This window comes from Mesocricetus auratus, unplaced genomic scaffold (genome assembly GCF_017639785.1).
Source record: "Mesocricetus auratus isolate SY011 unplaced genomic scaffold, BCM_Maur_2.0 Super-Scaffold_100010, whole genome shotgun sequence".
Classification (NCBI taxonomy): Eukaryota; Metazoa; Chordata; class Mammalia; order Rodentia; family Cricetidae; genus Mesocricetus; species Mesocricetus auratus.
The window spans coordinates 49,478,785-49,505,370 of NW_024429194.1; the positions used below are offsets into that span (position 1 = coordinate 49,478,785).

The 26,586-nt window shown below is 42.5% G+C and overlaps 1 protein-coding gene across 1 annotated transcript in view; it reads left to right on the plus strand.

The window, feature by feature from the left end:
• LOC121142962 (aldehyde oxidase 1-like) overlaps positions 1 to 25,830 on the plus strand; it is a 72,532-nt gene extending 46,702 nt beyond the window's left edge. The window contains 16 exon segments of the mRNA XM_040754226.1: positions 1,724 to 1,832; positions 3,357 to 3,483; positions 6,755 to 6,816; positions 7,798 to 7,887; positions 8,262 to 8,342; positions 8,729 to 8,873; positions 9,443 to 9,535; positions 10,402 to 10,553; positions 10,758 to 10,954; positions 14,157 to 14,295; positions 14,833 to 14,958; positions 17,762 to 17,798; positions 17,801 to 17,857; positions 17,860 to 17,920; positions 24,474 to 24,546; positions 25,654 to 25,830. Coding sequence (XP_040610160.1) covers positions 1,724 to 1,832; positions 3,357 to 3,483; positions 6,755 to 6,816; positions 7,798 to 7,887; positions 8,262 to 8,342; positions 8,729 to 8,873; positions 9,443 to 9,535; positions 10,402 to 10,553; positions 10,758 to 10,954; positions 14,157 to 14,295; positions 14,833 to 14,958; positions 17,762 to 17,798; positions 17,801 to 17,857; positions 17,860 to 17,920; positions 24,474 to 24,546; positions 25,654 to 25,830 — 1,726 coding nt within the window.
• The last annotated feature ends 756 nt before the right edge of the window (positions 25,831 to 26,586 follow it).

The following is a 26,586-nucleotide window of genomic DNA, read 5'->3' on the forward strand; positions in this document are numbered from 1 at the left end:
AGGCAAGGCAGTCTTACAGGTTGTTACTGCTAAACTCTGTGGTTGGGCACATTTAGCCCAGTGTTTGAACTCACCTTCACTAGGAAGCCCTGCCACTTGCTCCCTGGGATCTGCGTGGCGCACGCCTTGAGTGGCTTCATTCTCACAGTTTCTCTGTGCGTCATCCTCACTGTCTTTCCCTCTGTCTCCTTCTCTTTGTAGATGTCTGAGCTCAACTCATATGCTGTCCATTTGCCTTTCATGCTGACCTCCTTCAAATCACACAGATTCCAGCAGAAGCCTTAATATGCTCACTCCTCCCTGAGTACTTACACAGACAACGCTCTTCCCCTGCATTCATTTATTCACATTCACCTCCACTCATTCATTCTCTTCACCTCTATTCATTCATTTTCTTCCCCTCCATTCATTCATTCTCTTCTCCCCCATTTACTTATTCACAGTCCCCTTCATTCATTCATTCTTCACCTCCATTTATTTATCCCCAGTCCCCTCCATTCATTCATTCTCTTCTGACCCATTCATTTATTCACTGACTAAGTGCACTGACTAAATGCACTGGAGAGTTGTCTATGTTCCTCAACTAGAACGCACACTCTGCTGGGATTGATCTGTCTCTGTTCATTGGTGAATTCCAACACCTGCAGCTCTGCCTGGCACATAGTTAGTCACCCAGTTTTTAGATTTACTTATCAGCAAGTGATATCTTTTCACTCTGTTGTTCTTGTCATATGAAAGAAAAGTTCACATATTGCTGAAACATGCACTTTTTTCTTAAATTTTAATGAATCCCTTTTAAGTATGAATTTAACGGCTTTGTGTGTTATATTATTTTGAAGCAGCAAGACAAAACCACAATAGGGAATTCTTTTTAAGTATTTATCAGTAAAGCTTCTTATAGAAAATGTTTACATCCATGACCATCTACTTATGACACTTACACAGAGGTGTGCATACAGAATTAAAGAGCATGTGCATTTTAAAGTTATTGTTTGTCTTCCAAATGCACTGTCTCCCAGAAGAACTCAGAGAGTGTGTTTACACTCATGAATGGCAGGAATGCCATTTCCCCAAGCCTTGATTAGTAATAGACATTCTAATGTTTGAGAACATCTGTAATTTCATTTGATGAAATGGTGTTCTCTATGTTTAGTTCAAACCTTTGCTGATCACAATGGGCAGGGAAGACTTTCCTCTTGTGTCCACCCCGTCTGTGGTTGTGGATAGGACGTGAGAGCACTTTAGGTGTTGTTGGAATTGGGTGATTTGGGCCATGGTCCTGAGTGTGGAATAACTCTTCAGCTGACACTAGTTCTTCCCTTTAAGAGCAAGCAACACCACACTCACTTTATTGCCCAACCAGCCTTGCCCCATCTCCACCAGCAGGGTGAAAGCAGCTTCAGGCTCTCACCAGTTACATGCAATTAGAGAGGGTCAGCCCATCTGAATGGGAAATGATTAGGTTGGTTGATTCTTTTAGGAATTGGAATTATGAGGTATAATTTTAATTCTGTCACCAGCACTCCAGCTGTGACCCTGAATATATCATTCTGATTCTCAGATCTGGTTCTGAAAAATGAGTTTGTGCTGAGAATGAAACACAGATTCAGAGCCTGGGACATCACTCCTGACCCGCCTACGGGAGTTGCCCAGGGGTACTCAGGCCAGTTTCCACTGGATGTCATGAAATTTGTCACCTGTGCTTCTCTTTTGCATTCTTAAGGCATCATCTGGCCAATGCCTGTCTGACCCCCTTCTGCTCTCTGTATGGTAGAGCTGTCACCAAGGTAGAAGGCATAGGCAGCACCACAACCAGACTTCACCTTGTTCAGGTGAGGGTGCGCTGCTCCCCAAAGGGATTCTGAGTTCCAAAGACTCAGAGAGTAGCAAGTCTGGGCCCTGCTATGTGGTCACTGATAGCAGCTGAAAGGCTCTGGAGCTGAGACTGAAGCTGGGATGCTGGGACATAGGAGTAACTGACTTCTTGGGAAGGTGCTTCTGGAAGACTAGAAGACTCCCCTTTCTCCCAGCCAAGCTGACTTAGTCAGGTTTGTTTCCTCTGTTTTCCAATCAGAGGGACCTCTCTATCTTGTGTCTTCCAGATAAGAAGGAAACCATGCACATTGATGCATACAATTTTTGATTTGTTGTTGTTGGAAAGTGAAAAATTACTTGATTTAAAGCCCAAATGTATAGTATCAGCCCCCCTCCATACCAAAAGATGTGTTGGGTTGGACTTGACAGAGAACAGACTCTGTCTGTGGGGCTGCAGTTTTACTTAGAAGGCGCCTTGCTGAGGGCTGTTGCTCAGACCTAGACCAGTTACATCAGTGTACATGAGACCCCACCCCCAATATGCCATTGCTCCTTGTCTGGATACAGTTATTGAGGGCCATGGGTGTGGAGAGGACACGAGAGGGAAGAGGTAGGAGCCACATAGAAAACAGCCAAAATTCACCTTCTGTAAATGTGACAAAATCTTGGGTTTAATGTTCTCAAACGCCATTAAGCTAAAGGAGGAGGATGCTGCCTGCGCAGCAGTGAGACTTGACTTCCTGCACGCAAAGGGACCCTTTAGGTTTTACTCTCACAGTGAGCTCTCATTGGTGCAATGCTCTATGAGACAGTGCCATACCATGCTTTGGGAGACAGCCCCAGAATGTCCTTGTCACTTTAAAATCAGACCCAAAGTAAAAATCCTGGGGATGGAAAAGTTATGGAGGAAATACAGCATTTATTTCTTCATTGGATCCTGGGTTCTAATGCTTTTCAAACTCTTACATGTTAGAGCATTAAAACATCTGTTGGAAGACCAAAACACTCAAGAGACAGACAGATAGATAGATAGATAGATAGATAGATAGATAGATAGATAGATAGAAATATAGGTGAATGTGTGGCCATGTTCATGCCCAAGTGTGTGCTGTGGCAAGCGTTTTTCATGTTTTCCAACTTGAATATAATTTGGTTATTTCTTTCAAGGATTTCCTCTACTGCAGTGGTTTACACCCTCATTGCATGCTGAAGAGCCTTTAAAAGACATACGTGATATAAAATTTTACCTCGCCCCAACGATCTAAAAGTCTGTTGACTTACTGTGTTGCTGCAGTGGGGTTAATAAACTCCGTGGCCATTCAAATCCTCAGAGTCACTCACTCTCACTGCCTGAAGTCAAGCCAAGCAGCTTATGAGGATCAACAATCAGACTGGCCACCCAATGAAAACCACCTGAGATGTGGGCTTTTGGGGCCTTCTCTCCAATTACAGTGAGCACAAGAATGTCCTGGGGACGTTGCTCTGATTTTGTTGACTTGGAAGAGAGTGCCAGATTTGCATTTCTAACCCTGTGCTTCCAGGAGAGGATTGCCCAGTGTCATGGCACACAGTGTGGATTCTGTACTCCTGGGATGGTGATGTCCATGTATGTACTGCTCAGGAACCACCCAGAGCACACGCTCGATCAGCTTACAGAAGCCCTTGGTGGTGAGTTTGCTCTTATTTTTAAGTTGTGATGAAAGAAATAACTGGTCTACCATATCACGTGCTGAAATAAATGCCATTTGGAAATTCATTTAAATACATTTATAAAACAGTTACCATTATCATCTTATTTCCTAAATGGAACAGCTGAGATTTAGGGGGAGGGTTATTAGAAATTATCCCTCCTGTATGCAGAAGCATTGGTTTCTCAAAGTCAGTCTGCAAACAGGATCTCCACAATGTGTTTGAGGGATGGGTTGCTTGAGGCTCTTTCTTTCTTTCCATACTGTTTACTTGTTTTCTACAACCATCAGAAGGCTGGGTTATTCACCCACCCTGGGAAAGACAGGTCATGTCTGAGTGCTGCACTTTAACCACTGTTTTCTCTTTGCTGAGTGTGTTAGGGGAATACTAGGCAACAGGCCTGACTCTGGGAAACCCCCAGCAAATCAGGTCCCAGCGCTCATCCTGGAGATCAATTGGAAAAGTGAAGAGGAAAGGAATTATATTTTCAGTGGGATTATACTGGGAGAAGAGGGAGGTTGAAAGTCTCATGTCCCTGTCTACCGGGACACTGACAAGAGAGCCTTGGTTTAAACAGAGGGTGTAGCTCATGAGCAAGAGGCAGGGGCTGCACAGCTGAGCCTCGGTGTTGCGCTCCTTGTGGTGTCAAGGAAGTTGCTGTTGTTCTGGGGTCATCTCCAATGATGTCACAGGAGGTTTTCTGTCAAGGCTGTGACCCCGGGATTCAGACTCAGGAGATGGTTGATACTTAATCGTGCAGGCTCATCCTAGGTAGTCTGTCTGCAGGGCTCTGCTGTTCTTGGGAGTTGTAGAAACATAACAGAAGGCTTCTGGGTACCATTCCATGGTGTTTGGACAGGATATTTGGAACTGTCCCTGTAACTCTTAAGGACACCTTAGTTATCCCTGTATGCTCTGCCTTGAAGAGAGAGGAATAGTGGCTTTGGATAAGAGTCTAAACCATTTCAGGCCTTCACACAAAGTCAACCAGGACTCTAACTGAAATGTGAGCTGGTTACATTTGAAATGAAAGCAGAGGTGGCTGGTGTCATGTGGAGTTTAGTTACTATCATTCATGTAGGCCCAAGGGAGGAGTCAACAAAAATTTCTTTAGCAAAAGCAGCGTCTAGGTTCTGTGACAGATTTGCTCACCACCACAGAGCACTGGTCAGAGGGGTGTCACTGAGTATAGCTGTAGTTGGACTGAAATCTGCTAGTGATGCTTATATTGATGACATCCCTCTCTCGCACAAGCACACACGTGCATGTGTTGCTCACACGCACACTTGTGTGTGTTCATCAAGAAGATTCTGAGCACATTTTAAGAGTTAATAGCTTCTCAGATTCTCTCTGCCTAGTGAATGCTTTCTGGATCTATTCATCTTTGTCTCCCACCTCTTATTTCTCTGCTCAGGAAACATGAGTCTAAAGCTTGCATGTTTACTTCCTCTACAAAGTGTTCCAGGAACACTCAGAGTGAACACATGTGGAGAACCTGGCCTAGCACCTAAACTGGATCATGTCTGATTTCCTGGAGAACACATTGTTGCTTTATGGCTCTTTAGGATGCTTAAGACATGTAGGAGCCAGGCAATAATGGTGCAAGCTTTTAATCCCAGCACTCTGGAAGCAGGAGCTGGTGGATCTCTGTGAGATCAAGGCTAACCTGATCTACAAAGTGAGTTCCAGGATGGCCAGAAATACACGGAGAAACCCTGTCTTGAAAAACAAAACCAAACAAAACAAAAAAACAAGAAAAATAAAGACATGTAGAAAATGTACAAATAATGAAGATTTGAGGAAACCTGTCCCCAGAGAACTTGATCTAGCGCTGCTTCTAAAATAAGCCTCATGAGCTTGGGAAACTGTCTCAGTCAGTGTCTGGCATGAGGACTGAGTCTTGATCACTACTGTTCACAAGGAAGTCTGGGAGTGATGGTGTGTAACCACTATACCTGCAGGAGGATGCAGAATGAGGAGGACCCCTAGAGCTCATTTTCCAACCAATCTAGTACAACTGATGAGTTCTAGGTTCACTGAGGGACTCTGTCTCAAAAGGATGTGGAGATCAACTGAGCAAGACCCCAGTGTCTACCTCTGTCATCCACATGTACTCACACACACTTGCACACACACCAACAGATATGTACACAGAACATACACAAATCAAACATGACCTCATAGTGGGGTAGAGTAAGGACACAGAACCATTGTGAGAGAAACACTGGCAAAATCATTTTAATAATGTGTGCGCATAATTGCCTCCCAGGGTAAAAAGCAACCCACTTTTCCAACTTTACTGTTACAGAACTGCTCAGATCAGTTGAAACTTCCCTCTCTGTCTCTCTCTTCTTTTGTCTTTGCTTTGCCTCTGAAAGTTGCCACAGTAAGTATTAATAATGAGAGGATTCTTCCTTAAAAAAAAACAAAAAGAAAAGCCTTCTCCCTTGTAACAACATGCATCGATTATAGCACACAATGCTAAGAAAAATAAGCCAGACCCAGAAGAGCAAGCACTGTATTATACAAATGGCCTGAAATTGTACAGTAGAAGCAGGGAATAAAATGGTGATACAATATTGATGATCTGAGTTTGGAGAATGAGAAAATGAAATACTGTCAATAAAAGGTTACAAATTTTGTTATGCAAAATGAACAAGTTCAATAGATTCAACTTGGTTTCCACATCTATCCACACTGCTTTGTATAAACCGTTGCTGAGAGGGTAGGTCTTCTGTGAAACGCCTTCTTTCAGGATGTAGATCAAGGACATAAATGACACAAGGACACAGAGTGACAGGTCCACTCACGTTATTGATGTTGGAGATGGGTCCTCCTGTGCACACTATCTCCAGATACATCAACCACTGATCAGTTGATTAGACATGCATGTGATTTTATGTCAGTAGCATCTCAATAATGTGGCCATTGTTTTAAGTTGAGCTCTTGATTGTAGCTGCAGAACAAGTTTTGTCTTTAAATTGTGTCATTTAATCATCTGTCTCAAAAGGAGGGCATGAAACATGTTTATAGAGAATAAGTACAGATGGCTGAGATGTTAAAATATACCGCAGGACTCCTGACTAGATATCCCAAGATGCTGATGTAAAAATGAAATTTCAAAGCCAGAATTTCAGCATTAAGACATTAAAGGGAGTTTTCTTCTAAGATGGGGTCATGCTGTCATTCACTTGGTGCTCCATGCCTCTGTCCGGGCACTTGAGTAACAGGACTTGCTCTGTCTTCTTAGGAAATCTGTGCCGCTGCACTGGATACAGGCCCATAATCGACACATGCAAGACTTTCTGTAAAGTAAGTAGAAAGGAATGCATGGTCAAGAGCATTTTCCCCCAAATAAAGCAAAAAGGTGCAGGAGTGGCTGATTGTATTCGTAGCAGTGCTCATTTTTACTAATATCCTGTAGTAGTGGTCCTTCACTTCTCATTTCAAGGTCTACAATTCCTGTCTCTCATTTCATCTTGCACAGGAGGCTGACTTTCCCTGACTGGGTAGTCAAACTGTGAGCATCAGTTTGTCATTGGATATAAGTCATTCCTTCCAAGAACTTGTTCTTGACCTGTTTGCCTAAGTTAAGGACCCTGCCTGGGTGCCCATAGTCTCCTGAAAACACCATATGTGTCTGTGATTGATACAGCATAACACTGGTCACAGTATGGTCTAGTTGTCCCTGTACCACTGAATGTTTTTAATGGACTGACTATTTGATAATGGAGACTGTCTGTCCCCAGGACAGTTGTAGCATATTCTAATTGTAAATCTACTCAGTCATTAATATTAATATAAGTAACTGAAACTTATAAAATATGTGGGTTTTTCTTTGTTTTTAAATGCTTACATATAGGAAAAGGCTCTGTGGAATTTTAATACACATTCAGTCATCGTGGGTCCTCCCCCACCACCAGACGACCACTTCTGAAATGTGAACTATGGAATCAATACCTCATAGATAAGATCAGAGCAAGGTGTCAATTCTTCTTATACTATTACTGGTATTTAAAATATTGTTAGTATCAATAATTAACATGGTTAATGTTTATTGCTATATGACAGGATTACCTAGTAAGAACTTTGTGAGGTTTACTAAATAATCACTGGTATTCAGAATTTTTGTAAACTTGCTTTCATTATAGTTAGCTTGGGTATGCGGAAGTATAAGTGCTTTTCTTTTACAACGCCTTATGATATTGGTTCTACTTCTTCAACTGTAGGCACCCAGGTAACAACAGAGTCCCCATTGAATTCTGATGGGCTTGCTTTGTTTTTCTCCATTAGGCTTCTGGGTGCTGTCAAAGTAGAGAAAATGGGGTGTGCTGTTTAAATCAAGGAGTAAATGGATTGGCAGAATTACCAGAAGGTGATGAGGTCAGTGAATGGTAAAGTTGTTATGAAGTTGTTCAATACAGGAGCAGCCAGCGACCTAGTGTTTGGAAGAATCAGTGGCTGCCCGAGTTGATGACTTTGACTGTGTCAACATGTTCCCTCTCCCATTCTCACTGTCTCTATATGTTCTACAAATTCAGGCCAGGAGGAAATTGGGGTGGAGAAAGGAGGGTGACCAGGCACTGTGGTACAGCTGGGTGAGAGGTGTGCCTTCTAATTGTCCTGTAGCACAGTGGTGTGACTGCGTTTGACAATCAGTTGACTATTTCAGAATAACTAATAGAATCCAACAGGCATCAATGTCCCCTGAGTTTAGGGGGCACTACTGTAACTTCTGTCATTTTCTCTTTTTAAAGACTAGTCCTGAACTCTTCTCAGAAGTGGAGTTTCTGCCACTGGACCCAACCCAGGAGCTGATGTGTCCCCCAGAGCCGATGGTAAGGAAGACAGCTGCTCACCTAGAGGAGCTCACTGTCAAATGGCAGGAGCAGCCTTTTCCAAAGCTGATGGTGTGGCTGTCAGACCTCCTCAGGGACATGTCAGTGTGCAAATGATTTGGCAAAATGCGTAGATTGTTATGTTAGTGAACACCAGAATGAGTTACTGTGAGGTATTTGAGAGCCAATGGGAGCATGCGTTTCCAGGAGTAAACTACAGCCAGACTTTAACTTTCAACTCTGGCTCCTGGTTAAGCTCTACTTCTAGGTCACAAAATTTAGCTTTTAGAAGATGTATATTTCTTTCCTCTGTTTTAATAAAAATAGAGTGAAAAGAGATTAGAATTTTGTTGAAGCTCTCTCAAATCCCTGTTGTGTTTTCCATAATAATGGCTGAGAAGCAGCCTCTCAGGACCAGAGAGTTTCATGGTGATAGAGTGACATGGATTTCCCCAGTGACACCAAAGGAACTCATGGAACTTAAATTCAAGTATTCCCAGGGCCCCATTGTCATGGCCAACACCTCTGTGGGTATGTAGACACCCTGGGACAGCTCATGAGGGAAACAAGCTTCATGTCGGTTTCTTGTCAGGAGAACAGGTAGAAAACACAGTATTGTTCAAGAGATGTTACAGCAATAGAAAATTGCCTGCCCTACTGTAGCAGAGGGTGGCCCCATGGTAAGCCGGCAGCATGGTGGCAGTCTTCTGGCTTTCTATCTAGGGACCACACTGGATCTCTTCCTGAAACTGCTCCTTCTCTCCTGTCTGGGTGGGGTCTCTGTGAGTGTAATATGTTTTTACTTAAAAGGCAGTTTCAGAGTCTTCTCGTTTCCCACAAAGTCCTAGTATGGCTGCCCATCTCTTTGCATGGCCTCTAACACCTTCTCCAAGTTAAGTGTGCCATGTCACACAAGTTTTAGGGCTGCCATTTCCAAAGTCTAATCTGCCTCTGCCTCTGCTTGTTGTTTGTAATAAACATCCCGATAAAAGGAAACAACTTTCAGATGCCCAGAGACATGGGTTTGATCATAATTCCAAGGTAGGACAGTAGTTAACATCCTTGTATTCTAATCTTGTGTCTCTTCCACAATCCCTTAGGGCCTGCAGTAAAGTTTAAAGGGGTCTTCCACCCCATCATAATTTCTCCTGACAGAATTGAAGAGCTGTGTGTTGTAAGCCAGGACCATGGCAGTGAGTTCTTCTGGTCTTTGTTTCCCTGGAAATGCACTCATCAGGTCACCTGCTTAATCCAGCAGCCAGTCAGGGGAGAGATGTTTCTAGTTAGAATTCAGATTCTCTTCAGGCAGAGTGAGGACCTGGTGGGAGTCCAGGGGGGAATTCTCTAAGTTCCACTAGACATAGTTTGAGAAGTTCAATTGTCACTGGGAAACTTTCCTATCTGCAGTATCAGGGAATGAACAAGTATTCTCGGAGGATCTGTGCCATGTGTGCAGAACAGAAGATGAAGATGAATGAGACAGGCTGGCTGCTCTCCATAGCACAGCAAATGGAGGAGAGTTGGGTGTTAAGCAACTGCAGTCTGGCCTTTTTCATTCCTAGGAAAGGAATTTGGTGTAATGGCAGTGAGAAGCCACAGTCATCGTAGTGTGTGTTTGGGATAAAGTTACAAAATTCACTTCTTGGTGATGATGTATAGTATCTCTGAGATCTTGGGACATGACTGAACGGAGCCTCAGGGTAGCCATCTGTGAACTGAGCCTATTAATATCCTGTGGTTAGTTTTAATATGTGGAGGTTTTTTTTATGCTACTGTAATATGAGATAAACTTAGTAGACATGAAAGTTAACCTCCATGACCGCCAATAACACCTTAACTAACCCTCCCACACATCACAGCCACCACCACACCCACTTCCATCACCATCGGTGTCTCTGCCATGATCATCATCACTACCACAGTCACACCACCATCACCACCTCACTCAAGATCACAACGTCATGGATCCAATATAAAGATTCCCATGCCTGTCTCTTTGGTCTAGCATTGCAAGGCTATTTGTGATCATACGGCATTACTTACACAGACTTTATTTCAGGACTGACCCTAGGTGCTGGCCTCATCCTGGATCAGGTGAAGGACATTCTGGCTGCTGTGGTCTGGAAGCTCCAAGGAGAGAAGACACAGACGTACCGTGCCCTCCTGAAGCACCTGAGAACTCTGGCTGGCTCCCAGATCAGGAGCATGGCTGTATGTATTTGGAAGTCAGCTTGGGCATTGTGGTCTCTGGTGACCGTAACTGATGGCTCCTTTCTGTTCTTTAACCACACAAAAGAAGAGTCGTGTCTGTCCCTTCCCCAGTTCCCCCCATCCCCCATCACTCACTGGGTATCTGGGTATTTCATGCTTGTGCTTTGTAACTGTGTAACAGTGTGAAATACCTGCTTTTTAAAGTCTTTAGGGGGCCACATTGTGAGCAGACATCTGGACTCGGATCTGAATCCCATCCTGGCTGTGGGGAACTGCACCCTCCACTTGCTGTCCACAGGTAAACAGCAGTTTCAGCTTGGGGATTTATTAAGCTTCATTTATTTCTCTCACTTCTGGGGAGGCAGGAAATCCAGTCTGGAAAAGGACTGTTTACTAAAACATTACTAATTTCCTTTCCTTTCTAAGTCTGGGAAGTTCATCAGTCTGTCTTAAAACTATCTACCAGTCTCTCCATCTGTTTCTTCTTGAGACCTTGATCTATCAGGGGCCAAACTATTGCACCTGGAGACCTACTGCTGTCCTTACAAATGTGTTTTCCCACATTTATACCTGTCCTGGGATTGTGTTAAGTGTTTTTCCCACCTACATGGACATGTGTTGGTTAATGTCCAGACGTGAGCTGATCATTGGCAAAAAACAATAAACTCTGAGAGCCACTGAGCCCCTTTGTTGGGGACACTCTCCCTGGCACATGTGTGTTTGACTCCCAATTCATCCATGCTTTGGGTTTCTATTCTGTTTATCTTCATTGAATGTTCACCAATATTTTAAACTCAATATTTATTTGACATCATGCTGAAATTATGTAGTTGACTATTATGTTTGAAATTCAGGGCAAGAATATTCTCTTATTCCAATTTTTCTAATACTTTTAGGAAATTTTATAATTGCTTTTCTACAAATATATGGAGGTTTCATTTAAACTGTGAGCTAGCTTTCTGTTACATACATCATGAATCATCGGCTCCTAGCATTTAAACTTCAAAGTAGACTTAAGGAGAAAGATCTAAATTCTGAGTTTCAGTTAGTAAAACACCTTTGAAAGAACTCCTGTCATGAGAAGTAAGGCTGGATGAGAGAATATGAACACAAAAATCTTTTTATGTTTTTTCATTATTATATTTTCCTGTGGCTTTAAACTGTTCCTACCTCCATTCCATTGATTAAAGGACTGAAATTGTTTACATGTTGGCATGGGTGGACATACCCAAATAAAATAGCACTCAGTGGTGCTAAATTCACTGAAGGGATTTTTTTTATTTACCACTGGAGATAATAGGTTTCCTGGTTATAGACCAAAACTGGAATGGTTAAGCATTAACTTGATCAGGTATCAAAAGGGATATTAATATCTGGTGTCTGATGGAAAGCCCTAGGCTATTGGTAAGAGGATGCTAAGGTGCCTGTTCTTCGTGAATCTCTGGGTGCTGTTGTCTGTAAGCAAGGATATACGGCAAAGGAGGGAGGAGGGCTAGGCTGGGAGAAACGTTGTAAGATGTTGTCAGAGGACGGACACACACACACACACACACACACACACACACACATGCCAGTAGAATCTTTTCTCAAGTTTGGGAAATGCAAATCAAAGCAACTCTGAGATACCATCTCACTCCTGTCAGAATGGCTAAAATCAAAAACACCAATGACAATTTATGCTGGAGAGGGTGTGGCGAAAGGGGGACACTCCTCCATTGCTGGTGGGAGTGCCAACTGGTTCAGCCACTTTGGAAAGCAGTATGGAGATTCCTCAGAAAAATGGGAATAAACCTACCACAAGACCCAGCAACTGCACTCTTAGGCATATATCCAAAAGATGCCCATTCATATAACAAAGATGTCTGTTCCACTATGTTCATAGCAGCTTTATTTGTAATAGCCAGAACTTGGAAGCAATCTAGATGTCCCTCACCCGAAGAGTGGATAGAGAAAATGTGGTACATCTACACAATGGAGTACTATTCAGCAGAAAAAAATAACGGAATCATGAGATTCGCAGGCAAATGGATGACACTAGAAGAAACCATCCTGAGTGAGGTAACCCAGTCACAAAAAGAGAAACATGGCATGTACTCTCTCATATATGGATTTTAGACATAGATCTGGGGAGTGCCAGCCTACAATCCTATGGCCAGAGAGTCTGGGAAACAGAAACTACATTTAGTGGCTGGTTAAGTACTGAGCTGAACTCAAGAAAGCCAGTATCAGAGAGGGAGGACTGATGATGAAAGGGATTAAGACTGGGCTGGTTTAACCCCCAGAAACAGCTGACCAGACAAAGGTTAACTCTAGAATCCCAGGCATCAGCCTGGGAATCCAGCATGGGACTGATCAAGACCCCCTGAATCTGGGTGTCAGTGAGGAGGCCTAGGTAATCTATTGAGCCTTGGGCAGCAGATCACTACCCATACCAAGTATACACACGGACTTTGGACTCCCATAGAACAATGTGAGGTGCACTCTCACCCTGAACTCTTGGGAAAGGGTCTAGGCCCTGCCCTATATGAAATGACAGACTATGGACACCCCCATGGAGGGCCTCACCCTCCCTGGGGGAATGAGGGGATAACGGGGGGGGGGGGGGGATGCGGGGAGGGCACGGGAGGAGGGGAGGGAAAGGGAGAGGGACCTCGTACTGACTTGTGAAGCAACCTTGTTTCTTATCTAAATTTAAAATGGAAAATAAAAAATATTAATAAGAAAAAAAAGAAAAAAAAAGAAAAAAAAAAAGAAGAAAAAGACTTAGGATCTCACAGTTTGATGGCAGGAACCCCAACAAGATTATATAATCAATTTCATGTTGCTTTTTAAGAAATTCACAAGTGATCTTTGTATAATATGTGTGTGTAAGCACACAAGTTTCTTTGTGTGCATGTGTATGTATGTCTTGTGTGTGTACATGTGTATATGTGTATGTGAGAGACAGAAACAGAACAGGGGTCAGATGCTCATTTCCTGTAGTATAAATTTGCATTATTTTGTGAGGGATTAATTTACTCTGATGAAAAACAGATCATGTGCTAATTGGTTTCTAACCATCTCTGGCTTACCCGAGTTGATTTATCTGTGGTGATAATAGCTAATATTTCTTGGGAACTTACTAGACAAACGAACAGAGAGGAGTGACTCAGCACATGTGTCTTAAGCCTTTAATGGGCCAGAGAGCCTCGTGCATGTCTTACTTCAGTCTCCTTAACCCCATGAGCCCAGGCATTCTATTTAACACTGTGGAAACTCTGTTTCCTTAGCTGTCAAAGAAGAGACTCAAACCTACCTTGTGAGTCCCTGTGAGGGTTCTGTAAGTGAACACACACAGTGCTTACATGGGTGCTGCCATACAGAAATGTCCTAGGAGTAGATGAGGCAGTGAGTGACTCCTGAGCTCAGGAATTCTGATGGGTGAAGGTCTGGTGAGACCCAGTCCAGATGCTTGGAGAGTGGTCGACCAGCCCGAATTTAGTTGCCAGTCTGCAGACCCTACTCTCCTGCTCCTGTGAAGACTGCAGTTGGCTGCCTCATCTGTCAGCTGAACCTGTGAGGTAATGAGTCCTGCCTGTGAGTCTCCTCCTCTGCCTCTCACAGGCCCTGGAATGAAGAGATGCTGGATACAGCATGCAGGCTGCTTTTGAATGAAGTCACCTTTCCAGGCTCTGCTCCTGGGGGGAAGGTGGAGTTCAAGAGGACCCCCATCATCAGCTTCCTCTTCAAGTTCTACCTGGAGGTGTCACAGCGCTTGACCTGCTGTTCTGCTCTCAGAAGTCATCCTCCTATGGGGTGACAGAGACTGTGCCACCTCTGCTCTTCTCTGTGCTTGGCAGATGCAACCAAGCAACTTTGGGGACATTTGCAGTAATAGGCATTGGTTCTGACTTTTCCTGCTTTGAGTTTTGTCTTTTCCGTTTTATTTGACTTCTTTCATTGTCGCATTGGTGTATATGACCCTTGCCCTAGACACTTAGGAAAGAAGGTCTGTCTATGTGGACAAGGTTGAGAAAATAGTATTTGGAAAGTTGGAAAATTGCTAGTGATTGGAAAATAGTCTTCTGAAACACAGATGGTGGCAGTCATTGATATTCTGATTGCATGTGGTTTATCACATCATGTAGGCAGATATGTATCTGCAGGTTCCTGTCTACGCTCAGGTGATCATTAGTTTTCCAGGACTCTGAAAAGGTAAATGCTGAAACAACTCCAGACTTCAGAATAGAGATGCTTGCTGGGAAGTGTACCAGCTTCCTCCCCTAGAGCATTCTGGAAGATTTTAAATGTCTACTCTCATTATCCTCTGCAAGACCCAGGGCGATATCCTAGTCTGGCAGACAGGTATGAGAGTGCTTTAGAAGATCTACATTCAAAACATTATTGGAGAACATTAACCCACCAGGTTAGTGTGTGTGTGTGTTCCTGTGTGTGTGTGTGTTTGTGGTGTTCCTATGTGTGTATATTCTAGTGTATGTATGTGTGTGTGCGTGTATGTGTGTGTGTGCACGAATGTGTTTGTGTGTGTTCCTGTGTGTATTCGAGTGTGTGTGTTTAAAATCAAAGGGGCAGAGCAGTGGTGGCACACGCCTTTAATTCCAGTACTTGGGAGGTAGAGGCAGGTGATCTTTGTGAGTTCAAGGCCAGCCTGGTCTACAAAGTGAGTTCCAGGAATGCCAGGGCTGTTACACAGAGAAATCCTGTCTTGAAAATCAAATGACCAAACAGACAAACAAATCAAAGACAGGACGGCAGGGCCTTTGCCTCCTGGAGACAAGTTGCCTTCCAGTGTTCATTAAAACATCGAAACTAGATTGAGAGTGTGCAGTTCAGTGGTAGATAATGGCCAAGGCCCTGAGTTTGATCCCTCGAAATCCCCTATTAAAAAGAATCCTGGAAAATATTAAAGAAAAATGTCTGGTTTTGTCTTAAAGTCTTTTTTGTTTTTTGTTTTTGTTTATTTGTTTGATTTAGTATGGCTTCAGCCCATGGACATAAACAAGCTGGCTGTTGCTCCATGCAGCCTACCCTGGCATTGTGGCTTGAGAACCAAATCAAAGGCTAGTTATGAGATGGACCTTGTCATTTCAGACGAGAATTGCACACCTCTACCCCTAGAGATCATGGAACCACAGTGCTACATATTGCAACAGCTGGTAGTTTGTTTTGTCCCTGTATTGGGATACTTTCCTTTCTAAGTCCTTCCTGCCTATGTGGTTTTCTTCAGATTACATTTTATTGTGAAAGCAAACAAGTGTACTAAGAACTGTTTTCCAGATTTCCTGATGAAGGCTAATTACTAGAGAGTGTAGAACTCTCCATAGCTTTGTTCATTTGTTTGTTTTTCAAGACAGGGTTTCCAAGAGTAGAACTGATTTTCTTGAAACTCCCTCTGCAGACTAGGCAGGCCTCAAACTCAGAGATTCATGGGCCTGTCTCACAATGCTTGGATTATAACCATGTGTCTATCTTTCCCATACCTTTCAAATGGAAGTTTCTGCCATAACATCATAAGATTTAATGCATATTTCCTTGAACTTATTGTCAAGAACCTGAACCCAGAGTTTTAAGTGTGGAAAGGGAAGAGATTTTAAAACTGCAGTGCATCTGATCTGCTGGCAGAGTTGTTATAAAAAGTTACATCATGGCACAGTGAACACTGGAGGTGTTGTAGGTCCCTTGAGCTTTGGGGTTCAATAAGTTCAAAAATTTACATCTGCCAAACTGCTTTGGAACTGAACATTTTGAAGGTTAAAAACAGGTACCTTTTCTCCTAGTGTATTGTGAAATACCAAACTCATAGCATGTGACTTATGGAGACCATTATAACCCTTTGGCAATGTATTGCATTTCAGGGAGGAACCAAAGTTAAGTGATGAACATTCAGATCATCTGTAGAAAACTGAAAATATTCTCAGCGGTTGATATTGAACGGATTTGTCATGCTGGGTTCTGAGACAATATTTGGGGAACAGTGTGTCTCCCACATAGATATAAATACTGTTTTGTTTTCCATGGTCTCTCTCTATTTCTCTGTCTCTGTCTCTCTGTCTGTCTCTGTCTCTCTGCCTCTCTTTCTCTCTGTCTCTCTGTCTCTCTCTCTCTCACACACACACACACAAACACACACACATACACACACAAAAGCATCTGAGTTTCTAGAACATATTCACCTCTCAAAACAAATACTTCTTCCAAATTACCTACTTGCTTTTGAAGTTCATTTTCATCACCCTCACAAGCACAAGGTCATCAAGAGGCAGAGGGGGGTTGTTTGGCATTGCGGTCCTTGATGAGGTGGACCCTTGCTTTCCAGCTACTGTTGTGAGGCAGAGATGGCAAGGTGGGAATTGCAAACTGTGAACCTCATAACTGCAAGCAAGAAAGAGATGGGTATGCTCCCCAGTGGGCTAAAACCTGCTGATCCATCGTCTCCCAGTACCAGCTGGCTGAGACCCACGCCCTTGCTGGATATTCTGCATCCAGACTGTGCACTGTGACTTGAGATCACCTGACTGAGAGACTCTCCAACTTTACTTGTTGTGTCTTTACCCCTGTAACAAACAGAAGGAGGCAGCTGAGTGCGCTGGTCTGCTGTTGGTTCCAGCTGGCTGGTGCTTAGATAAATCACTTTCCACATTTGGCTGTCACAGGCTTGAGAATTTCCTAAATGCTTTGGCAGACCTAACACAGCAAAGTTTCAGAAGGTTTTCTTCACAGTGGTGAAATGTTCCATTATTTACGGTAAAAGGTGTTAGCATTAATAATGGAAAGCTCCAGGAGCCTTATAAATCCCTGTGAACACATTCACTCAGTGTCCAAGCCTATAATTTACCTAGAATTTTGTTTTCAGGATGGAAACAGAAAATCTCTGAGAGTATTCTATAAAAAACAAAAATAAGATATGGGTAATTTTTCACTCAAATATTGGACAAGCTAAGAGCTTAATATACTATGATTTCGGGACTTTTTCTGGGAAGATTTTTTTCATAGAAATCAATATCTACCTCTGCAGCACCTGAGAAAACATGCCTGATGATGCCTTATCATCTGTTTTTCTTTTCCTCGCCAGTCAGGTATCTAAGGAGGAGGTGGGGGGGTGTTGTCAGGGAAGCAGAGCAGTTGGGATCTGAAGAGCACATATCCTGTGATTTTCCTACATTCTCCATAGAAATATAAAAGTTAGATGTTGGTTCTTTATTAAACAGAATGTAGTCCCAAAGCAGCTTTCTCAAGATGCAATGGGTGTCCCGTCATGCACCTTTCTGGTATTAAGCATGCCACCGGTGAGGTCATCTACTGTGACTACAAGACCGGGAGCTTTTCCTGACCTTTGTAACCAGCTCAAGAGCACACGCCAAGATTGTGTGAGTGTCCTCACCCTCAGCTAGGAGATTCCCCTGATGTCTAACTCTGCTCTGTTAGTAGACAGTAGTGGTGTGGAAAGGGTAAACGGAGGCTTGGTGACACCCACACCAGAGATGAAATGGGATTGGAACGTAGGATTCCTCACAAATGTCCTGCATAGAGTCACTTTACTGTGCCCCTGTGCTTGGTGGAGAATGTTAGAGCAGTTACCTCCCCAACACCTTATTTCCCAACTGCTACATTCTCAGTGTCTGTGTCAGCCCTTCCAGGCCCTAACTCTGTGTCAGCAGCACCAGCTTCAGCTTCAGGAAGGAAGGAGACCAGTGGAGTTGGAAAGACCCCACCAGCACCCACTGGAAGAAGACATGGGAAGAAGACAGAATAAGAGCTCACTCAGCAATAGAAACACCAACATGACCCCACCAGAATCTCGGGATCCAACACCAGCAAGACCCAAAAAGCACTACATAAACGAAGAAGAGGAGACAGACCTTAAAAATTATTTCATGAAGATGATGGAGACCCTCAAAGAAGAAACGAGGAAATCCCTTAAAGAAATAGAAGAAAAAACAAACAAAAAATCCATGAAATTGGGGAAAAATTCAAGAAATACACAAATCTCTCAAAGAATCTAAAGACCACCAAGAAAAAACAACCAAACAAATGAAGGAAACAACTCAAACAGTTGAAGGATTGAAAGCTGAAATAGAAACGATAAAGAAAACACAGAATGAAGGGATGCTGGAAATAGAAAAGCTGGGTAAACGATCAGAACTACAGATGCAAGTATCACCAATAGAATACAAGAGATAGAAGAGAGAATCTCAGGTGTTGAAGACTCATTAGAGGATATAGAGTCGTCAAGCAATGAAAATCCCAAAACCAACAAATCCTTAACACAAAATATCCAGGAAATATGGGACACCGTGAAGAAGCCAAACCTGAGAATAATAGGTATAGAAGAAGGCAAAGAAATACAACTCAAAGGTACAGAAAACATATTCAACAAAATCATAGAAGAAAACTTCCCTAACCTAAAGATATGCCTATGAAAATACAAGAATCTTACAGAACACCAAATAGGCTCGACCAGAAAAGAAGTTACCTCGCCATATAATAATCAAAACATCAAACCTACAGAGTAAAGAGAAAATATTAAGAGCAGCTAAAGAAAAAGGCCAAGTAACATATAAAGGCAGACCTATCTGAATTACACCTGACTTCTCAATAGAAATGATGAAAGCCAGAAGATCCTGGAAAGATGTCCTACAAACACTAAGGGAACAAGGATGCCAGCCCAGACTACTATATCCAGCAAAGCTCTCAATTACTATAGATGGAGAAAACAAAATATTCCATGACAAAGCCAGATTTAAACAATACGTATCCATGAATCCAGCTCTACAGCAAATGCTAGAAGGAAAACCTAGATCCAAGGAAGATAACTTCATTCACAAAGACACAGGCAATATATAATCCAACTTTACAAAACACCAAAAGAAAAAGGGAGGAGACCCTACACATGATAACTCCACTGCCAATTAATCAAGCACAAACAAGAATCATCAATCAATGGTCATTAATATCCCTCAATGTCAACGGCCTCAACTTGCCTATAAAAAGACACAGACTAGCAGAATGGATACGAAGACAAAACCCTTCCTTCTGCTGCATACAAGAAACACATCTCAACATCAAAGACAGACATTATCTCAGAGTAAAGGGTAGGAAAAAGATCTTCCAGTCAAACGGTCCCAAGAAACAAGCTGGTGTAGCAATCCTAATATCTAACAAATTAGACTTCAAATTAAAATCAATCAAAAGAGATGAAGAAGGACACTTCATATTCATCAAAGGAAAAGTACATCAATATGAAGTCTCAATTTTAAACATCTACGCCCCAAATACAAAGGCACCTACATTCGTGAAAGAAACATTACTAAAGCTCAAAATGCACATAAAATCTCACACACTAATAGTAGGAGACTTCAACACTCTGCGCTCACCGCTAGACAGGACCTCCAGACAGAAACTTAACAAAGAAACAAAAGAACTAATAGAAGTTATGACCCAACTGGGTTTAACAGACATCTATAGAACATTCCACCCAAATACAAAGGGATATACCTTCTTCTCGGCACCACATGGAACCTTCTCTAAAATTGACCACATAATAGGAAACATAGCAAATCTCCACAGATACAAAAAAAATTGGCCTCCTGCATCTTACCAGACCACCATGCATTAACATTAGAATTCAACAAAAACACAAATCGCAGAAACCCTACAAACTCATGGAGATTGAACAATGCACAATTGCACCATCCCTGGGTAAAGGAACAAATAAAAAAAGAAATTAAAGACTTCCTCAATTTCAATGAGAATGAGACACAACATACACAAACTTATGGGACACTTTGAAAGCAGTGCTGAGAGGAAAGTTTATAGCACTAAGTGCCCACATGAAACAACCGGAGAACAGTCATACTAGAGAATTAATAGCACAGCTGAATGTTCTAGAACAAAAAGAAGCAAACTCACCCAGGAGGAGCAGACGCCAGGAAATAATCAAATTGAGGGCTGAAATCAATCAAGTAGAAACCAGGAAAACACTGAGAAGAATCAATGAAACAAAGAGTAGGTTCTTTGAGAAAAATCAATAGACAAACCTCTGTCCAAACAAACCAAAAGACAGAGAGAGAGAGAGAGAGCATGCTAATTAACAAAATCAGGGATGAAAAAGGGGACATAACAATGGACTCTGACAAAATCCAGAGAATCATCGGGGCATACTTTGAAAATCTGTACTCCACAAAATTTGAAAATTTAAAGGAAGTGGACAATTTCCTGGATAGATATCACTTGCCAAAACTAAATCAAGAACAGATAAACAATCTAAACAAACCTATAACCCCTAATGAAATAGAAGCAGTCATCAAAAGTCTCCCAAACAAAAAAAGTCCAGGCCCAGATGTCTTCAGTGCAGAATTCTACCAGAAATTCAAAGAAGAGCTAATTCCAATACTCCTCCAAGTATTCCACACAATAGAAGCAGGAGGCTCACTGCCAAACTCTTTCTACGAGGCTACAATTACCTTGATACCCAAGCCACACAAAGACACAACTAAGAAAGAGAACTATAGACCAATTTCCCTCATGAACATCGATGCAAAAATACTCAATAAAACACTCGCAAACCGGATTCAAGAACACATCAGAAAAATCATCCACCATGATCAAGTAGGCTTCATCCCAGGAATGCAGGGATGGTTCAACATTAGAAAATCTGTCAATGTAATCCACCATATTAACAAACTGCGAAAGAAAAACCACATGATCATCTCACTAGATGCTGAAAAAGCCTTTGACAAAATCCAGCACCCCTTCATGATAAAGGTCCTAGAGAGATCAGGGATAACAGGAACGTATCTGAATATAATAAAAGCAATATACAGTAAACCAACAGCTAACATCAAACTAAATGGAGAGAAACTCAAAGCAATTCCTCTAAAATCAGGAACAAGACAAGGCTGTCCACTCTCTCTATATCTCTTCAATATTGTGCTTGAAGTTCTAGCTACAGCAATAAGACAACAAAAGGAGATAAAGGGGATACAAATAGGAAAAGAAGAAGTCAAACTTACACTATTTGCAGATGATATGATAGTTTACATAAGTGACCCAAAAAACTCCGCAAGGTTACTCCTAGAGCTGATAAACGCCTTCAGCAATGTGGCAGGATACAAGGTAAACTCAAAAAAATCAGTGGCCCTATTATATACAGATGATGAAGTGACTGAGAAAGAAATCAGAGAAACATCACCCTTTACAATAGCCAAAAACAGCATCAAATATCTGGGGGATAATGTTAACCAAGGAAATTAAAGACCTGTATATAAAGAACTTTGTGTCTTTAAAGAAAGAAATCAAAGAAGATACCAGAAAATGGAAAGATCACCCATGCTCTTGGATTGGTAGGATCAACATAATAAAAATGGCAATCTTGCCAAAAGCAGTCAACAGATTCAATGCAATCCCTATCAAAATTCCATCACAATTCTTCAAGGACCTGGAAAGAATATTAATCAACTTTATATGGAAAAACAAAAGGCCCAGGATAGCCAAAACAACCCTATACAATAAAGGAACTTCAGGAGGCATCACCATACCTGACTTCAAGCTCTATTATAGAGCTATGGTCCTGAAAACAACTTGGTATTGGCACAAAAATAGGCAGGTAGACCAATGGAACCAAATCGAAAGCCCTAATTTTAACCCACACACCTATGAACACTTGATTTTTGACAAAGAAGCTAAAACTGTACAATGGAAAAAAGAAAGCATCTTCAACAAATGGTGCTGGCATAACTGGGTACTGGTATGCAGAAGACTGCAGATAGATCCATGTTTATCGCCTTGTACAAAACTTAAGTCCAAATGGATCAAAGATCTCAACATAAATCCAGCCACACTGAAACTTTTAGAAGAGAAAGTGGGAGATATTCTTCAACGAGTTGGTACAGGAGACCACTTCCTAAACATAACACCAGTGGCACAGGCACTGAGATCGACAATTAACAAATGGGACCTTCTGAAACTAAAAAGCTTCTGTAAGGCAAAGGACACAGTCAAAAAGACAAAAAGGCAGGCCACAGAATGGGAAAAGATATCCACTAACCCCACATCTGACCTAGGGCTGATCTCCAAAATTTACAAAGAACTCAAGAAGCAAGTCTCCAAAACACCAAAGGATCCAATTAAAAAGTGGGGTACAGAACTAAATAGAGAATTCTCAATTTATGGGAGACTAAAATGGCTGAGAGGCCCTTGAGAGAGTGCTCAACATCTCTAGCCATCAGGGAAATGCAAATCAAAACAACTGTGAGATAACATCTCACAACTGTCAGAATGGCTAAAATAAAAACACCAAAGACAATTTATGCTGGAGAGGAGGTGGAGAGAGGGGAACACTCCTCCACTGCTGGTGGGAGTGCGACTCATACAGCCTCTTTGGAAATCAGTATGGAGATTCCTCAGGAAAATGGGAATTAATATACCACTAGACCCAGCAATTCCACTCTTAGGCATATATCCAAATGAGGCAAGTTCATACAACAAGGGCATCTGCTCCACTATGTTCATAGCAGCATTATTTGTAATAGCCAGAACCTGGAAGCTACCTAGATGCCCCTCAACTGACGAGTGGATAGAGAAAATGTGGTACATTTACACAATGGAGTATTACTCAGCAGAAAAAAACAATGGAATCTTGAAATTCGCAGGTAAATGGATAGCACTGGAAGAAACCATCCTGAGTGAGGTAACCCAGTCGCAAAAAGACAAACATGGTATGTACTCACTCATATATGGATCTTAGACATGGATCAGGATAGTGCTAGTCTGCACTTCCACTGATAGAGAGTCTGGGAAACAGGAAAGAACCTAAAAGATATGCATATATGCATAGTACCCAAGAGAAGAGGATGGAGACAAGATCCTCTGAATGGATGGGGAACACGGTGAGGGGAGGGGGGGAGTGGGACCTGGGAAGAAGAGAGGGGGTGAAGAGGAAGAGAGTTGGTCATGGGGGAACAGGAAGTTGAGTGGGTGGGGGTAGAATAGGGGGAAGAGGGAATCATAGGATAGAAGACAGATCAGGTACCAGAGTGACCTCGAGTGATCTAAAGGGATAACACAAATTAGCAAGCTAAGCAATAGTGGAGGGACCACCTCGAATGCCCATTCCTGATAATGAACTTGATGTCTATAACCATCCGGGAGCCTTCATCGTGTGACTGATGGAAGCAGAGGCAAACACACAAATAATCACTGAACTGAACCCAAGGAACCCAGTGACAGAGAGAGATGAGTGATGAGCAAATTGGCAAAGAATGGGCTGGCAAAACCAGCAGAGACAGCTGATCTGAACAGGAGAGAGCTCTTGGACCCCAGAGTGACAGTGGGGAGGCCAGCATGGGACTGATCTGGACCCCCCAAATGTGATCAGCGAGAAGGCCTGGGCATCCTATGGGGCCTTGAGCTGTGGATCAGTGTCTATCCCTGGAATACAAACAGTCATCGTGTGCCTATAGCACAAAGAGTGATGCTCTCTCAGCCTGGACTCTTAGGGGAGTGCCTGGAACCTACCCAGAGTGAAATGACAGACTCTAGATATCCCCTATGTGGAAGGATTTGGCAATAGGGTGGGAGGGTGGAGGGAATGGGAGTGCGGGAGGAGGGGAGGGAGAGGGAACTGGGATTGACATGTAAAACAAGCTATTTAAAATTAAAATAAAAAATGATAAAAAAAAAGAAATTAGTGCTGTGGAAAGGGTAAACGGAGGCTTGGTGACATCCACACTAGAGATGAAATGGGATTGGAACGTAGGATTCCTCACAAATGTCCGGCATAGAGTCACTTTACTGTGTCCCTGTGCTTGGTGGAGAATTGTTAGAGCAGTTTCCTCCCCAACTCCTTATTTCCCAACAGCCACATTCTCAGTGTCTGTGGGCCGGGAGGCTGCCCTGAGAAGCTGTCTGCTGTCTTCCTAGGTCCATAGACCTGTCAGAGGTGCTCAGCATGCCAGGCTTGGTGGACATCATTACTGCAGATCATCTTCAGGAAGCAAACACCTTCGCCACAGAGACGTTCCTGGCCACAGATGAGGTATTGCCTTTTTGATTTCTTTTTTAACAACTTTCCCAGTTAATGGCACCTCATAGAGATAGTGTCTAATTTGTCATACCATGAAGAATTCAGTATTCTTGAGCAGTAATTATAAACTACTGATACTCTAATAAGTATGAATTGAAGTTTATTCATTTCCCACTTCAGTGAAGCTGATTGGATATATGAGCTGCTTTCAAGGCTGGGGGTGCATGTGACTCAGCTGTTGGAGTGCTTGCCTGGTATGTAGGAAGCCCCAGGATCCATCCCCACCAGCACCACATAGACTGGACATGGTTGTGTGTTAATCTAATACCTGGTGGTTGGAGGCAGAAGGATTAGAACTTCAGGGTCATCCTCAGTTACTTAATGAATCTGAGGCTAGCCTAGGATACATGAGATCCTGTCTTTAATTAAAAGAAATAGACATTTCTGAGTTTTATATATTATATTATTAATTATATTATTTATAATTTATATTAATATATCATATTATATTATTTTTATTTTATTAAGTGTAATGCTATGCTGCCAAGAAGTGTCAAAAAACAAATGCGCAGAGAACGATTCATGTGATTTGCAAACCCCTCCCGCAAGTCTCTGTAGCTGTTACCCTAGTCCCAATGGTCTACAGGGCACGTTTTGAGTTAAGTGTGAAGTCGTTCCTTATTTCTTGATCTGAAAGTTCTCCCTCCCTCTCTACAGTCAGATTCTGATAGAATGAATCAATGATTCATTCTTCCGCACTTTTATATGTCCCATGGTGTTTTAAAGTTAACTCAGCAAAAATATATGGGCCCTGCCCTCAAAATTTCTTCCACTCCTGAGAAGACCTATGGACCCAGCCCCTTCTCCTTGTGCTAAGTTCTTTTACATGTTGTAGATACTCCACAACCTACTGTAATTCCTGAAGTGAGATTCATATTAATTTATGTGTATATTTCATGTACTGATTCCCAGATGGTGTGAGGCCAAGTGAAGCTGTTCTAACATAGGCCAGTTGAAAGTTTCAAGTGATTAACTTTGGCTATGGGATCTCAGGCCACTGCAATACAACAAAGACAGCATTCGGTACACTGTGTGGGTCATCTTGTCTGTGCCATGATTGCAGATTCTGAGACACACGCAAAACAAGTCACAAAGCGAGTGAAGGTTGTCTACCAAGAATTAGAGCCTCTGATCCTAACGATTGAGGTATGGGATCAAGTCGATGGCAGTTCAGAAGCCAAAGAGCAGATATGACTGGCATGTCAGTTACAGTGCTTTGGCATAGGGATAAGAAAATCTGATGCAGTGGCTTCCAGAGCCCAGGGAATCCATGGGCTCCAAGTGTGGGCATCAGCAATTCCTCAGGATCCTGGCTCTTTCTGTCTCCTCTCTGCCACTCACAGCAGAGCTTCCTCCCCTGAGTCCTCAGAGAGGGCAGCTGGAAATCTTGTGCTCTCTGTTCATGTTTGTGAGGAGAGGTACACGATTGTCCCAGTGCTCCAAACACAGGTCCTGAGATCCAGATCCATTTGTCCATGTCTTTCCCATGTCAGTCTCTGGATTAATGACTGACCATATGAATGGAAGCACTGTTGTCACAATGAATGGGGTTGGTTAGATTTTTTTAAGTGAATGGGCTGTTAGCGTGTAGAGACCTAAACAAAGGTAGTAGCATGGTTTGGAAGAGGAAAGATAAGAGTGCTGAGTGGGCACTTGGGGCAGCTGGGGAGTAAAAACACAGCTCTGATTCAGTGTCTTGTGCTTTGTCAAGTACACAGTGGGAACTGACAAGATATTCCATGAAGACACTACTTTACTATTCTATTTTTTCAGTTTTTTAAATTTAAGTGATAAACAATCTTGTTTTACATGTCAGTCGCAGTTCCCTCCCCCTCCACTTCTCCCCTGCCCCCCAACAACTCTCTTCCTCTTTCTGCTCCTCAGAGAGCCTGAAGCCTTCCTTGGGGGATCTTCAAAGTCTGTCATATCATTTGGAGCAGCGCCTAGGCC